At 42.5% G+C, this 16,850-nt stretch overlaps 2 protein-coding genes across 2 annotated transcripts in view; one reads left to right on the top strand and one right to left on the bottom strand.

Annotated features, from left to right (window-relative positions):
- Window positions 1-11,917, bottom strand: part of LOC121858968 (aspartate and serine-rich protein-like) — a 69,446-nt gene extending 57,529 nt beyond the window's left edge. The window contains exon 1 of the mRNA XM_042355626.1: window positions 11,877-11,917. Coding sequence (XP_042211560.1) covers window positions 11,877-11,917 — 41 coding nt within the window. The remainder of the gene's footprint in view (window positions 1-11,876) is intronic.
- Window positions 11,918-11,923: 6 nt separating this feature from the next.
- Window positions 11,924-12,715, top strand: LOC121858967 (fibrous sheath CABYR-binding protein-like). Its single transcript, XM_042355625.1, has one exon. The coding sequence runs from the start codon at window positions 11,924-11,926 to the stop codon at window positions 12,713-12,715; it is 792 nt and encodes a 263-aa protein (XP_042211559.1).
- Window positions 12,716-16,850: the final 4,135 nt, after the last annotated feature.

The raw sequence follows: 16,850 nt of genomic DNA, 5'->3' as shown, positions 1-16,850 counted from the left end.
GCTAGTTAATATCACGTTGAGGTCCTTGGGGGTCATGGTAGTACAGGTGGTTAGACCAGTGGCTGTAGTAGATGAGTCCTAAACCCGTTTGTAACAAGACAACTGATTGGCTGACAGGAAAACTTGCAAAGTCCCACTCATCTGGTCTTTAGTATTTCATTTATCTTACGTATATTTTGTAATTTTAAAGAATAATAACTATTTAGTGGTGATCTGTGATAATTTCCGCACTTGTTAAATGCTCTGGTAACAAAGCTGTCATAAAGACAACACGAGAAATATTACCAGGATTTCATCAACGACCCCGCCACTGTGCTGCGTGAGTCAGGGAGCTTACGTTACTGAACTTGGTTATGTTCGTGTACCATTTATGATGCTTTGTTACCAGTAGGTTCCACAGGCTGATCATTACTTCCTTAAGTGAGGAAAATATCAGAGGTCAACATAGATAACTTAATATCCTTTAAAGTATCATAATATAAATATGATAGATTAAATACTGAAGAACTACTAGGTGTCAGCCTTACGCTAAAACTGACCTCAGGCCCAGTTGTGAACTTAGTGAACATACCATAGATGTGAGCGTTTATTGGTAATAGTAGTATTAATTATAATTATTTTTATTATTATTAGTAGTAGTAGTAGTGTTGTCATTGCAATTATCATTAATATAAACATTATTACGTGATAATCAACCAGAAAAAAATCACCATTGGAATTAAAAAAAAATCTATTTTCATTTAGAGGCAAGACTATTAGTGTCAGAATAATGCAGGTGAAGGGTTTACCACCTCCAATTACTTGTATATTACCTTATTTTATTGTATTTTTCTCAAAGGAAATTTATCTAAAAAACTGGTCCGTAAATTTTCTTGTGATTTTCAGGAAGGAAGACCATTGAGACAGGTGCCGGACATATTGACTAATAATAACAATAATAATAATAATAATAAGGAGTTTTATATATAAATTTTTAAGTTTGGGAAAATTAATAGTTCATTGAAACATGTTATGTATTATCTCTCTCTCTCTCTCTCTCTCTCTCCTTTTCCTCTTTCCTCTCTCCCTCTTGCGTCTTCACCTCCTTCCTTTCTCTTTCTCTCCCATTCTCCTTTGTCTCTCCCTCTATCTCTTCTTCTCTCCTGTCTCTCCCTACCGTCTCGTCGTCCGGTCATGACTCGAGCAGTGGGAGACAAGTGTTCAGTCCCTTCTCTCACTTCCCTTGGCTGCTGGAGGGAGAGAGAGAGAGGAGTAAATAAAACAAGGCAAGAAGAAGAAGAAGAAGAATAGAAGGAAAGTATTTAGAGAAAGACTTTAGAGGAAAAGAGAGATGAGGAAAAGGTGGGGGAGGGAAGTAGAAGGAGGACAACGACATTTCTACTCTCCCGTTTCTCATCTTCACTACTGTCTTCTTTGATATGAACTTAACACCTACTTGGAAAATGTAATTGAGAGAATATTTATGAAATTGAGGATAATGTGTCTATCTTACCTGAGGATTGATGACGTCACAAGAGGTAGAAAATATTTATGATTATTTTTACGGTAGAGAAATGGTTAGGTTAGGTTAGGTTAGGTTAGGTTACGTTAGGTTAGGTTTTAATGTTTTGTTTATTATATAAGTATTCCATATTTTAAACATTAGAACGTAAAGGAATTTAATATTGTGTTGTTTAAAAAGTAAAGTAAGCGAGGAAGAGAGTTTACAGCACAGAAGGACGCTGTCGAGAGATTCTTTTCCTTTAACTTTTCGTTATTATTATTTTTTTGTTTTCGTGTTTGTTTCATTCAATAATTATCGCTTGCTAACTTTATCTTTTTTCCTTGTTTTATTTGTTTAAGTCATTTCCTTTATTTTTTTATTGGTTATGGCTACGTGTTGAACTTTTTCCCTTGGTCTTCACTTTTTGTTTGTGCTTCTAGCCAGTTTCGTGTTGTTGTTTTCCTTAGTAAATGTCTCCTGTGTGAGAATCTCCGCCCTAAGGTGAGAGATTCAATATGTTCCGCCGGTGTCAATAGTTATTGTTAATTATTAAATTGTGGAGCTAAGAACGACAACCTTCAATTTTTTCTTTTTGTTCATAGTTCTGGGTTGATATGAGTCTCTCTCTCTCTCTCTCTCTCTCTCTCTCTCTCTCTCTCTCTCTCTCTCTCTCTCTCTCTCTCTCTCTCTCTCTCTCAACTTACTGTCTGTCATCAAACTAGCAAATTAGTCTGAGGTCTACATGTCCAGGTGGGGATGGGCAGGGCTAGAGAGGAGAGAGAAATAAAGGATGATAGCTAAAATAGAGTACATATACATACATACATACATACATACATATACATACATACACTGTACATTGAGGAAAGAGAGATTACAATGAGATTAGATCAACTTCCTTAGTTACATAAAAAAGCCAGAGATAATCAAAACTTTTTAAAGATGAGAGACAAAGTAGTAATATATTCAGTCATCGAGCGAACTGAGAAAATCAAAACTCTTAAAGGTGACCGACAGAGAGAGAGAGAGGATCCATGCAACCGAATAACACCAGTTTAAAGTAAACAAGAGAAGCCATACGGCACGATTCATACCAGGCCACATTCGCACCAGGCCACGATTCATACCAGGCGATTCATACCAGGCCACGATTCATACCAGGCCACGATTCATACCGACGTTCGCCACCGGCCACGATTCATACCAGGCCACGATTCACACCAGGCCACGATTCATACCAGGCCGGTCGTAGCAGGCCACGATTCATACCAGGCCACGATTCATACCAGGCCACGATCATACCAGGCCACGATTCATCCCAGGCACGATTCATACCAGGCCGATTCATACCAGGCCACGATTCACACCAGGCCGATTCATACCAGGCCACGATTCATACCAGGCCACGATTCATCCAGCCACGATGATTCCAGGACGATTCATACCAGGCACGATTCATACCAGGCTACGAATCATTAACGGGTGAAGAAGATATAAGTGTAATTGTGTTATTGGTAGCGAATAGACACTGAAAGTCGGTACCTATAGCACAGCACAGCACAGCACAACACAGCACAACACAACACAGCAAACCAGCACAACACAACACAACACAACACAACACAACAACACAGCACAGCACACACAACACAGCACAGCACAACACAACATAACACAACAACCACAACACAACACAGCACAACACAGCACAACACAACACAGCAGCACAACCACACAGCATAACACAGCACAACTGCAGTACAGCAACGCAGCACAAACAACACAACACATCATAACACAGCACAACACCACAACATAACACAACAGCAACACACAGCACAGCTACAACACACAACACAACATAACACAGCACAACACAACACCACAACACAACGCAGTACAGCACAACGCAGCACAACAACACAACACAACACGCACAACACAGCACAGTACAACACAGCACAACACAAACAGCACAACCAACACAACACAACACAATTTAACAGCAGTACACAGCATAACACAGCACAGCACAGCATAACACAGCACAACCCACAGCACAACACAACACAGATAACACAGCACAGCACAACACAACACAGCAACACAGCACAGCACACCACAACACAGCATAACACAGCACAGCACAACACAACACAGCATAACACAGCACAGCAACACAGCACAGCAGCATAACACAGCACCAACGCAACTTAACACAACACAGCACCAACACAGCACAACACAGCACAGCACAACACAGCACAACACAACACAACACAGCACAACGCACAGCACAACACAACACAACACAGCACAGCATAACACACACAGCACAGCACAACACAGCACAGCACAGCAGCAGGCACAGCGCACAACACAGCTCAACACAGCACAGCATAACACAGCACAGCACAACACAGCTCAACACAGCACAGCATCAACACAGCACAGCATAACACGCATTGCCAACACAGCATAACAGCACAGCACAACACAACACAGCAACACAGCACAGCACAGCACAACACAGCACAGCACAACACAACACAATAACACAGCACAACACAGCATAACCAGTACAGCACAACATAACACAGCACAACACAACACACAGCACAGCACAACCTGGCACCAGCATAACACAGCACAGCACAACACGCAACAGCACAGCACAGCATAACACAGCAATAACACAGCACAACACAATCGCAGCAAACATAACACAGCACAACACGCTTCAACACAGCACAGCACAGCACAACACAGCACAGCCAACAGCAACAACACAACACAGCATAACAGCACAGCACAGCATAACACAGCACAGCACAGCATAACACAGCACAGCACAGCATAACACAGCACAGCATAACACAACACAGCATAACACAGCACAACACAACACAACACAGCATAACAACACAACACAACACAACACAACACAACACTCTTTGACATAAACAACTTCGAGAGTTTTTTTAGTTAGAATGAATACAAGAAAATGTGCAGCAGTAATGGAAAGTTTGTGTATGAAATGATTAGTGATATTAAAGCAATGATATAAATTGTGATAATCATTAAATTGGTCAAGTTGGATACAAATTTGTGTTTGAGTGAATGAATTTTTTAGGGCACGTGAAGATTAGACCCTCTTATTTCACCTGATGATTAAACACTAAAGCTAACCTAACCTAACATTATATTACCTAATCTAACCTAACCTAACCAACCTAATCCCCAAGTAACGTTAAGGTGTTTAATTATCAGGTGAATGAAGCTGGGGACTAATCTTCAAGTGATTTTTTGTCTATTTGTATAATATTAAATACTGACAAGATGATTCAACGCTATAAAATACATAATTATTGGCAATACTCTCTTGTCGAAATCACTTAAGTATGTAAATGAATTTTATAATGTAAAAAACCTAGCCTCTGATTCCCTCCGTCATAAAATCGTGGTTGACCCGGGTGAGAGGCGGGTTTTGGTGAAACGACGAGGGGAAGTCAGTCGAAGAAGTATTCGAGTCAATACTTAAGGTGGAAATATACACAAGAAAATCGAAGCAAACTGCAACATCATACGAGACATTGATGTGTTGAGGGTTTGTGTGTCATACTTAATGTGACAGTGAAGCAGTGATTTATTATCTTGATATAACTGAAATGTTGATGTATAAAAGTGATTTATCATGTTAACATGATAGTGTAATAGTGATTTAGTATCTTAAGGTGATAGTGAAATAGTGATTTATTATCTTGACATGACAGTGAAATAGTGAGCATTGGGTTAACTTAGGATAGGTTAGATTAGGTGAAGTTGGGTTAAGTTAGTTCAGTAGCGTTAGGATAATTTGTTAGGTTAGGTTAGGTTAGAGTTAAGTTAGGTTAGGTTAGGATAATCTTACAATAATTAAGCTACAGGTGACCCTTCAGTTACACCGACTGTGAATAAATCCTGACACTAAACACATATTAATCCACTATCAGGTACAGAGACTTTAACCCATGTGTGTTAGTCAATTTAACTTGTGTGTAAAATTACCTACAAAACTTTATTAAAATGTAATGGATTCCTGGTGGACGACTTCTGATCAATTTATGTACCTGACTTTTTGTAAGAATGTGAAAATAAAGTTAGTGTTTAGTGAAATACTCTACTAAGCATAAGATGTATGATATCAGATACCTTACTATGTCCCTTAGCTAACCATTAGCATTGGGAGCCATTGTGAATGCCACCCATTAGAATTGGACTATTAAATGGGTTTTGTTTGTGCAATGGCCCATTAGGACAGGGCTCCATTAGTATTGGGGCCCATTAGAACTGGAATCCTTTAGTACTGGGGCCCATTAGAACTGGAATCCTTTTACTACCATTAGAACTGGAATCCCTTAGTACTGGGGCCCATTAGAACTGGAATCTTTAGTACTGGGACCCATTAGAACTGAATCCTACAGTACTGGGTCCATAGAACTGGTCCTACTACTGCGGTCCATTAGAACTGGAATCCCTTAGTACTGGGCCCATTAGAACTGAATCCTTTTTAGTACTGGGACCCATTAGAACTGGAATCCTTACTATCTGGGGCCCATTAGAACTGGAATCCCTTAGTACTGGGGCCCATTAGTATTGGAATCCTTTAGTACTGGGTCCATTAGAACTGGAACCCTTTAGTACTGGCCCATTAGAACTGGAACCTTTAGTACTGGGGCCAATTAGAACTGGAATCCTTAGTACTGGGGCCCATTAGAACTGGAATCCTTTAGTACTGGGGCCCATTAGAACTGGAATCCTTTTAGTACTGGGGCCCATTAGAACTGAATCCTTAGTACTGGGGCCCATTAGAACTGGAATCCTTTAGTACTGGGGCCCATTAGAACTGGAATCCTTTAGTATTGGGTTCCATTAGAACTGGAATCCTTTTAGAACTGGGGCCCATTAGAACCGGAATCCTTTAGTACTGGGGCCCATTAGAACTGGAATCCTTTAGTACTGGGGCCATTAGAACTGAACTTAGTGCTGGGGCCCATTAGAACTGGAATCCTTTAGTACTGGGGCCCATTAGAACTGGAACCTTTAGTACTGGGGCCCATTAGAACTGAATCCTTTAGTACTGGGGCCCATTAGAACTGGAACCTTTAGTACTGGGGCCCATTAGAACTGGAATCCTTTAGTATTGGGGCATTAGAACTGAATCCTTCAGTACTGGGGTCCATTAGAACTGGAATCCTTTAGTACTGGGGCCCATTAGAACTGGAATTCTTTAGTACTGGGGCCCATTAGAACTGGAATTCTTTAGTACTGGGGCCCATTAGAACTGGAATCCATTAGTACTGGGGTCCATTGGTGCAGGTATCCATTACTATAGGGCCCATTAGAACTGGGGCTCATTAGGACTCCGCCACAATCCTAATGGTAAAGTTAGATTGGATTGTTTGTCGGTAAATCATTTGTTGTTAAACTGTTAGTGACTCCGCTCCAAGCCCCTGCTGTGACACACACACACACACACACACACACACACACACACACACACACACACACACACACACGAAAATAATCCTCTTTTCTCTTGTGTTTACATATGTGCATGAATGTACGTACATAGAGATCCAGGTAAATGTAATTATCTTAATGTTTAATTATTAATGACTCGTGTGTTTAGTAATGTAGAATACTCGCTTAGAGACCTTCAACAACAACAAATCTAACCTAACCTAACAAATAATAAGGCTTTTCACCTAACCAATGGTAAGATTTTCCGCCCGCACCTTCACAAATGGCCTGAAAAACTCGGTGAAAAAGAAGAGGAGATATTTGTATGTCCCAAGGTAGTGAATGTTGCCTACTACACTGAGAAGAGAGGGATAGAGAGAGACCGAGGGAGTGGAGAGAGAGAGAGGAGGAAAAGAAGGGAAAGACAGAGAAGTGAGAGAAAGGAAAATAAAGATAGAAAAGAAGATAGAGAGAAAGAGAACGAAATGAAGAGAAACAGGATAAAATATAGATTAAAGAAACAAAAGTAGGAAAATAAGAAAGATTAGTATTTGTTTCATCATTTATGGTAACACAACGGAGGTGATGAGGCTGCCAGGTGACAGAGGCAGGAGACGCACTGGGTAATAGTCTTGACAGATCACCAACCAAAACACGCTCCGTTAAATGACGTCCTCGAAAAAAAAAAAAAGATAACGTGAACATTAACCTAACCTAACCTAACACTAACTGTGAGGTTAGGTTAAGTTAGGTTTCGTTGGGTTAGGTTAAGTTAGAGTTAGGTTGTTTAATCATGAGGTGAAATAAACTGAGGTGCCTAATCTCCGCATGATTGGAAAATAATAAGACTAATGGAGCCTTATGAGTAAATAAAATAATAACTTCACGTCAATAATTTGTGAAATTAAAACCAACGATGCAGAAAATTATTGTTACTGAATTGATAAAGTTAGATTAAAAAGGTTCACCTGCTTATTTCACCTAAAGATTAACCACCCTAATGCTAACCTAACCTAACCTCCAATGACAACGTTAATTTGTGTAAATCATCAGGTGAAATAAGCTGGGGGAGCTAATCTTCAGGTGATCCTTAAAAACTTTATATATAAGTTTATTGTCGTCTTGTCTGGGTATTATAATGGGATTACTTTATTGTACGATAATAACAGTATTACGTCAGTTTACAGCAGGTGGAAGTTTTTTCTGTACTCCGCTGGTCGAGCTGAAGGGAGGACTGTGGTTACGAGGCCCTTGTATAGATCTGTATAATGTAAACAACACTGTTACTGTGCGTCTGTGGGCCTAGAAATTTGTGATATTTAACACTGAAATTTGTAGTTGCCAAGTCATTGATTTTGGGGCCATAACAAGGTCAATATTTTGCAAACATTAATTGTACAGTATTTATTAATTGGTCTGTTTTTTCGTGTAATTTATTTAGTTATTTGTTTAATTTTATTTATTTACTTATTTATTTTATTTATTTAGTTAGTTTAATTGATTAAATCTATATTTAACGTTTGAAGCAGATATTTTCAAACTTTCAAATTACAATTCTGAAAGTTTAAGAAAAAAATCACTTATTTTGGTCAAGACTGATCATAAGTCAAGGTAACATGACACTTGACCCATGACACTAAAGGTCAGTTATGGTGGTGCAGAACCTGTCGGGTACCGCCTGCCTCCTGTAATTACTGTAGCTTGCATCTTTGTGGTAATCTTAATACAGGTTCTGTTCTTAACCTTGCTGCCATATTAAGGGATCTGTCCCTGACCTTGCTGTGCGTGATCAAGGTCGTCAACTTGAAGCTCACAGAGTAATAGGTCATTAGTGAACTACAAGTTGTTGCTCTTCAGACTGCAGCGTTAGATTCCCAGACTTGATGTAAAGAATTTTCCCGAAGTAATTTTGTCCTCGGCTGCCTCTTGTGTTTGGCTGAAACTCAGGATCAAAGGCTAATGAGCATTCACTGTTGTGCTTATAACTCCGGGTTCACCTACATACGTCTCCAGGATCACTTAATACGTGTTGCTTCAAGTGTTTTCAAACGACGGTCCCTCCTGTGGTGGTGACGCACTTCATACTCTTAACACGTCTAACAATCTTTTAGGGGTCGCTGGTTCCATCATGGGGCACTCCCAGTCCACCCAGCTGTAAATAGGTACCTGACTTTACAAGATGGGAAGAATGCAGAGCCGACCATTCTGCCTCGTTGTGTACCGAAGATCTAGTGTACAGTGTGCTGTAGAGGCTGTCACGCCTATGGGACCCACGGTTTATGGTTTCCGTGATTAAAGACGCAGTTGTTGAAGCACACACACACACACACACACACACACATATATATATATATATATATATATATATATATATATATATATATATATATATATATATATATATATATATATATATATATATATATATATATATATATATTAGATACAGTGTGTGTGTGTGTGTGTGCTTGCCAGTATTTTTGCTGACACCAACTGTAGGAGCATCGAGGCTACCATTTTCCATGAACAACTACGTTGGACTGGTCATGTTACCCACACGGACGACAGTAGACTGCCAAAGCAGCTACTTTACAGTCACCTAATGAATAGTAAACGTAACGCTGGTGGGCAACTGAACAGGTATAAGAATAGTCTTAAGACAAACCTGAAAAAGTGCCAAATCGACCCCCTCACCTGGGAGACGATCACTCCACACCGTAACTCTTGGAGGAGCACCACACAAGGTGTCGATACTTCCGAGTTAGCCTGACTGCATAATGAGGCAGACAAGCGCCAATGCCGGAAAGCGATGCTGCCGTCCCTCCCGCACTAAATGTAGGCCCCCACATGTGTAACATCTGTGATCGACCCTGCCGGTCCCGTATCGGCCGCTTTAGTCACCTCAAAGCTCGCCAACCTAGGTGGCATCCTTAATAACTCGTATCATTGTATCATAGGTGGATGATCGTCATACTCGATTCCGAGTGACAGCAAAGTAGTAGTAGTAGTAGTAGTGTGTGTGTGTGTGTGTGTGTGTGTGTGTGTGTTGTGTGTGTGTGTGTGTGTGTGTGTTCCATATAGAATTATGCAGTTTTCAACATAGACTGATGAAATTTGGTAGAGAGTGGCAGGTGAATTTTGGAGTACGATACCTGAAGGCCATTGAGTACGACGACTGAAGCCCTTTGGCTATGGCGACTGAAGCTCCTTGATTACTACAACTAAAGGATCTTGCGTACGACGACTGAAACTCATGAATATGACGACTTAAATGACGAATTAAACCCCTGATTGAAAACAGTCACATTAACACAGTGCCAGTAGCATAGTTCAAAGTCCAAGTAGAATTTAGACACGAATATTGGTAAGACCATTTCATCTTTGACGTCACAGCTGGCATGACGTCACGCATACTCGCGTAAGAGGATTATTTAGTGTTGGGAAGTCTCTCTTGCAGGTTAGTGTGGGTTTGTAATACTGATTTATTTCATGGATGTGTACACAGCTCCGTGGCTTTAAGACGTATCCCTTTGTCCCGTCCGTTGTTCAGTACACATACAGTAGTTGGGTCCCTCCCTGGGGCCTCCCAAAGTGAAGCAGTATCGATCCCAATTGATAAAAACACACACACACACACACACACACAGACACAGACACACACACACACACACACACGCTAAGCGATAATAACCAGTCATTAATGACAACACAAGCACTTAATAACACACACGAGGATAACTTAATTAATCTTCACCTCTTTATATAACTTCCTGTAATTATGTCTCGTCTCCAGGAATAATAATGTGCACAGTTAAGGTTATTGAATCACTTAAGGATCTGACCCTCAGGTTGTTTCACCTTGAAGATGAATCACCCAAAGGCTAACCTAACCTAACCTATTCTAATATAACCTAACCTAAGTTAATGTAATCTAACCTAACTTTATAAAACCTAACTTAATATAACCTATCCAAACTTTCTTATTTGCTACACTATCTCCCTTTATAACCGATGTGTGTTCGTGTTCATATTTAGGACAAGTTAGATAATACGTATTTTCCCTCCGTAACTTGGGTGAATTATGGACCGTCGTGCTGTCATGGTAACAGGGACGAACTCCGACTTTAGGGATGTTATTCAGTTAATTTTCAAGACTTAAGCTCGTTGTTTTAATATGAGCAAAATTGTAACCCCGTCATAGGGAAGTATCGTACAGTGCTTGTAACGGGGTGCTCTTGATACTTATGTTATTCCATGGTTGTTTTATATAATTTGTCAGTTTTAAAAGTTTTGTGATTTTTTTTACATTGTTTTTAGTTTGGAATTATTGATATTTATGCATATGTGAATGATCCATAAAGTGTGTGTGTGTGTGTGTGTGTGTGTGTGTGTGTGTGTGTGTGTGTGTGTGTGTGTGTGTGTGTGTGTGTGTGTGTGTGTGTGTGTGTGTGTGTGTGTGTGTGTGTGTGTGTGTGTGTGTGTGTGTGTGTGTGTGTGTGTGTGTGTGTGTGTGTGTGTGTGTGTGTGTGTGTGTGTGTGTGTGTGTGTGTGTGTGTGTGTGTGTGTGTGTGTGTGTGTGTGTGTGTGTGTGTGTGTGTGTGTGTGTGTGTGTGTGTGTGTGTGTGTGTGTGTGTGTGTGTGTGTGTGTGTGTGTGTGTGTGTGTGTGTGTGTGTGTGTGTGTGTGTGTGTGTGTGTGTGTGTGTGTGTGTGTGTGTGTGTGTGTGTGTGTGTGTGTGTGTGTGTGTGTGTGTGTGTGTGTGTGTGTGTGTGTGTGTGTGTGTGTGTGTGTGTGTGTGTGTGTGTGTGTGTGTGTGTGTGTGTGTGTGTGTGTGTGTGTGTGTGTGTGTGTGTGTGTGTGTGTGTGTGTGTGTCACTTCCCATTCTGCTTACCAGTCCTCAGTTTCGGCTGCCAGATTATGCTTGATGGCCATCGTATAATGAGGGACGAGTACAGTGGCCCCAGAGTACAAGTGGTCCCAGAGTACAGTGGTCCCAGAGTACAGTGGTCCCAGGAGTACAGTGGTCCCAGGAGTACAGTGGCCCCAGAGTACAGTGGTCCCAGAGTACAGTGGTCCCAGAGTACAGTGGTCCCAGAGTACAGTGGCCCCAGAATAGTGGCCCCAGAGTACAGTGGTCCCAGAGTACAGTGGCCCCAGAGTACAGTGGCCCCAGAGTACAGTGGCCCCAGAGTACAGTGCCCCGAGTACAGTGGTCCCAGAGTACAGTGGTCCCAGAGTACAGTGGTCCCAGAGTACAGTGGTCCCAGAGTACAGTGGCCCCAGAGTACAGTGGTCCCAGAGTACAGTGGTCCCAGAGTACAGTGGTCCCAGAGTACAGTGGCCCCAGAGTACAGTGGCCCCAGAGTACAGTGGTCCAAGAGTACAGTGGCCCCAGAGTACAGTGGTCCCAGAGTACAGTGGCCCCAGAGTACAGTGATCCCAGAGTACAGTGGTCCCAGAGCAGTGGTCCCAGAGTACAGTGGTCCCAGAGTACAGTGGCCCCAGGGTACAGTGGCCCCAGAGTACAGTGGCCCCAGAGTACAGTGGTCCCAGAGTACAGTGGCCCCAGAGTACAGTGGTCCCAGAGTACAGTGGTCCCAGAGTACAGTGGTCCCAGAGTACAGTGATCCCAGAGTACAGTGGTCCCAGAGTACAGTGGCCCCAGAAGTACAGTGGTCCCAGAGTACAGTGGTCCCAGAGTACAGTGATCCCAGAGTACAGTGGTTCTAGGGAGAGTACAGTGGTCCCAGAGTACAGTGATCCCAGAGTACAGTATCCCAGAGTACAGTGGCCCAGAGTACAGTGGCCCCAGAGTACAGTGGTCCCAGAGCAGTGGCCCCAGAGTACAGTGGTCCCAGAGTACAGTGGTCCCAGAGTACAGTGGTCCCAGAGTACAGTGATCCCAGAGTACAGTGATCCCAGAGTACAGTGGTCCCAGAGTACAGTGGTCCCAGAGTACAGTAGTCCCAAGATTTACTTTGCAAAACTTGTGCTTCGTGTTTACCTCTCTCTCTCTCTCTCTCTCGTAGTTCATAATACTTCTCTAGATATAATTTCTTGACTAATACTTGTTTTATCAGTAAGTCTCTGGTCGTCACACACAGACGATATATTTCCTGTTGTACAAACATACTGTAATTACTGTATTGTTGTAGATGCACACGTTTTAATCTGTGTACTTAAGGGAAGAAATATATAAAGTTAATGACAGCATTCCCAAGGAGGCTTATCGTTACCGCCAAATATTCTCAGAAGCCATGGAAAGACATTGGCCTTCATACTGACCTGACCTAAGAGGGGTTACTCATAACAAAGGGCAACATGTCACCCCTCGCTAGTACTAATGTATCTTATATAGAAGATGAAACCCATAAAACTACTACGGCAGAGATGGTTAAGAGACACAACTCGCCCACACTGGTGATATTTGAAAGAGAAAAATCCCAGTTGAAGGACAACGTTCACTGTGAGAGATGAAAGTCTGTCTCTGTTGTGAGAAAAAAATATTTTTTTTACTGAACCATCGTTGAGTGTGATGGAGGATAACATTGTTCTCATAATAATTATTAAGTGAAATTATTATATACATTTATATTGATTCATCATGTATCTAGACAATGCAGGTATACAGTTCGGCACATACAGTAATATAGACAATGGTACCTTTACGAAGTGAATAGCTCCTCGCTGTTGGTGTTTCCCGACAATTCTCAAAACAATCTTTCGTAAATGAAATGAAATTTGAAATCACTCCGGAAAAATTCTAATTTAATTTGCATGTAGAAAGTTTCATAATTTGTTTTGGGATAGTTTCTCCTGGGCGCTGCCTGATACGTTAAGGGGAATTATTAACATAACTTCTCCAAAGGAAAGATAACTTAGAAAAATCTTAGCAAAAAGCTCTTCAAGAAACTGCTACCAGCCATGATTAGTGTATATATATATATTACATCAGCAGCAGTATTATCAAAATCGTGCCTCCGTACGTATGTCACGAGTCACTAATAATAACGGCCTTCACAACCCCTTTAAAGATGGCGGCCTTCACAACCCCTTTAAAGATGGCGGCCTTCACAACCCCTTTAAAGATGGCGGCCTTCACAACCCCTTTAAAGATGGCGGCCTTCAAAACCCCTTTAAAGATGGCGGCCTTCAAAACCCCTTTAAAGATGGCGGCCTTCAAAACCCCTTTAAAGATGGCGGCCTTCACAACCCCTTTAAAGATGGCGGCCTTCACAACCCCTTTAAAGATAGATGGCGGCCTTCACAACCCCTTTAAAGATGGCGGCCTTCACAACCCCTTTGGCGATGGCCTTCGGCGATGGCGGCCTTCACAACCCCTTTTGGCGGCTTCACAACCTAAAGATGGCGGCCTTCACAACCCCTTTAAAGATGGCGGCCTGATGGCGGCCTTCACAAAGATGGCCCTTCTTTAACGGCCTTCTTTAAAGATGGCGGCCTTCACAACCCCTTTAAAGATGGCGGCCTTCACAACCCCTTTAAAGATGGCGGCCTTCACAACCCCTTTAAAGATGGCGGCCTTCACAACCCCTTTAAAGATGGCGGCCTTCACAACCCCTTTAAAGATGGCGGCCTTCACAACCCCTTTAAAGATGGCGGCCTTCACAACCCCTTTAAAGATGGCGGCCTTAATAAAACACCAAGTTACAACACTGGTAATGACAAAATTTTTGGTTAGGTCAAGGGTCGCCTTCAGTGATCAGGGGAGACTGAAGCAGTGTTGGTTTGTCACGTTAAAGATGAAGTGTCTGTTTGGGTCAACTTTGTGGCGATTGACTACGTTTAAGTTAGGTTAGGTGATATGAAAAAGTCATGGGACTAAGATTGGGTTAGGTTAAGTTCGCTTAGGTTATGTTTATTTAGGTTAGATTAGTTTAGATGAGATGAAAATACCGTGGGACTAAGGTGATGTGAGATTAAGTTAGTTTAGGTTATATTTAGTTAAGTTGGGTTAGGTTAGGTTAAGTTAGGTGAGATTACGTTAGGTTAGGTTAACTTAAGTAAGGTAAGGTGAGAAAGCCATGGGACTGAAATCGTATTTGGTTAAGTCAGGTCAAATTAGTTTAGGTCAGGTCAGGTTAAGTGAAATGACAAAAGAGTTGTTGTTACTCTATACACACACACACACACACACACACACACACACACACACACACACACGCGCGCGCGCGCGCGCGCGCGCGCGCGCAGTTTTCCTTCAGTGAGACAAGACAGGTCCTGTAGGTGTTCCTGATTGGTTGCCAGGCCAAGTCTATTTCCCCTCCCCCCCTTCTGCTCCATCCCGACTCCCTACCAACCTCACTACACCGGGATTTATCAGCAAAACATTCAAGTGATCAGTGCGGTGATTGGTTACCAAACAGTGACCCAATAATGTATTCCAAGGAAAAACACAAACACAAGCGTGATTCACAGCAGTGTAATACCAGGCCGTGGGCACTTTGTTGGTCACCTGTAAAGTGCCAGAGACAAGGACCACCGCGGTGTTTACATATATCGTGGGTACTGTGTCGGCGACCCTTAAGAGCCAGAGACAAGGACTCGCGGGGTCTGCCACAGGACAAATATTAACGGATGTCTACCAGTGTCAGTGGCCCTCAAAGCGCCACCATTGAGGTTATGGCCACCACGGACAAGCACTTCTGTCTGACCACAACAACACACATCAACAGATGTCCACCAGTGACGTACTCCAGGCGTGCCTTGTACAGTTTAAAGCATGGGAACAGATATCCCGATGGCAGTGTTATTGAGCTAATAAAATCATTGAACATATTCCATGCTCGCAGCCATAGACAAGAACGTCATAAACAGGGCACATCAGTAGGTGTTAATATCCTCGAGTCTTAGCTTTTTCAATTTTGCAAATTGTTCGTTAGTGTGATCATTTTTTTTTCAAGTAGGTCATTGTGCATTCAACTCTCTTCTGTGCAATGATCAGGGGATATGTTTTGGTAGAGCCGGAGGCCCCCATAGTGTGTGACAGTGTATCAGGTGTTGGTAAACAAGATCATGATGGATTTCTCTCATTGCTGTAGGAGTGAGTGACTGACAAGTGTGATACAGGAAACTGTACTGTTTAGTGACTTTATTGTGAATGGCGTGTATCTGGATAAGGGTCGGCCGTCTCTTATCCTGACGCCCCAAGTTTGTTCATAACCAGGACGTATTGTGGTCCTTCCCCTCACTCACCCCTTCCCTTCACCCACTCCTTTCCCCTCACTCCACCCCCCTTCCCTTCACCCACTCCTTTCCCCTCACCCACCCCTTCCCTTCACCCACCCCTTCCCCTCACCCACCCTTTCCCCTCACCGACCCCTTCTTCTCTCCCTCACCTTGCCTACCTCTTATCCTCCCCACGTCTCTCTTACCTATAACTTCTTCCTTACCTTTCTCTCTCTTTCTCTCCCTCCCTTCCTCCTTACCTACTCCTCTCTCCCTAACCTCCCTTCTTTCCCTGTTCTTTATCGTTCTCTTTATTCCTCCCATCTTTACTCTCTCTTCCCTTCTTCCGATCTTCTTCCCTGTCCTCCCTCTCTCTGCTACTTCCTTCCCTTTACCCCCTTTCCTTTCATCTCTTTCCCCTTCCCTTCTCTGACCTCCTTCACAATCCCATTTGCTCTGTCTCCACCTCCTATTATCCTCTCCTCCTGTCACCTTCCTCTCATTCTCTCCTACTCCTCTCTTCCCTCCTCCTCCTCCTCCTCCTCCTCCTCTCCTCTACAACCACCCCTCCTCTTCTAGCCTTTCTCTCTCTCTCTCTCTCTCTCTCTCTCTCTCTCTCTCTCTCTCTTTCTCTCTCTCTCACTCTCACTCTTCTCTCCTATTCTCTCCTATTCTCTCC

The sequence above is a fragment of the Homarus americanus genome, unplaced genomic scaffold (assembly GCF_018991925.1).
Source record: "Homarus americanus isolate GMGI-L3 unplaced genomic scaffold, GMGI_Hamer_2.0 scaffold8226, whole genome shotgun sequence".
In the NCBI taxonomy this organism is placed as follows: domain Eukaryota; kingdom Metazoa; phylum Arthropoda; class Malacostraca; order Decapoda; family Nephropidae; genus Homarus; species Homarus americanus.
The sequence above is the reverse complement of the archived record's forward strand: the minus strand, read 5'-3'. Positions and strand labels throughout refer to the sequence as shown.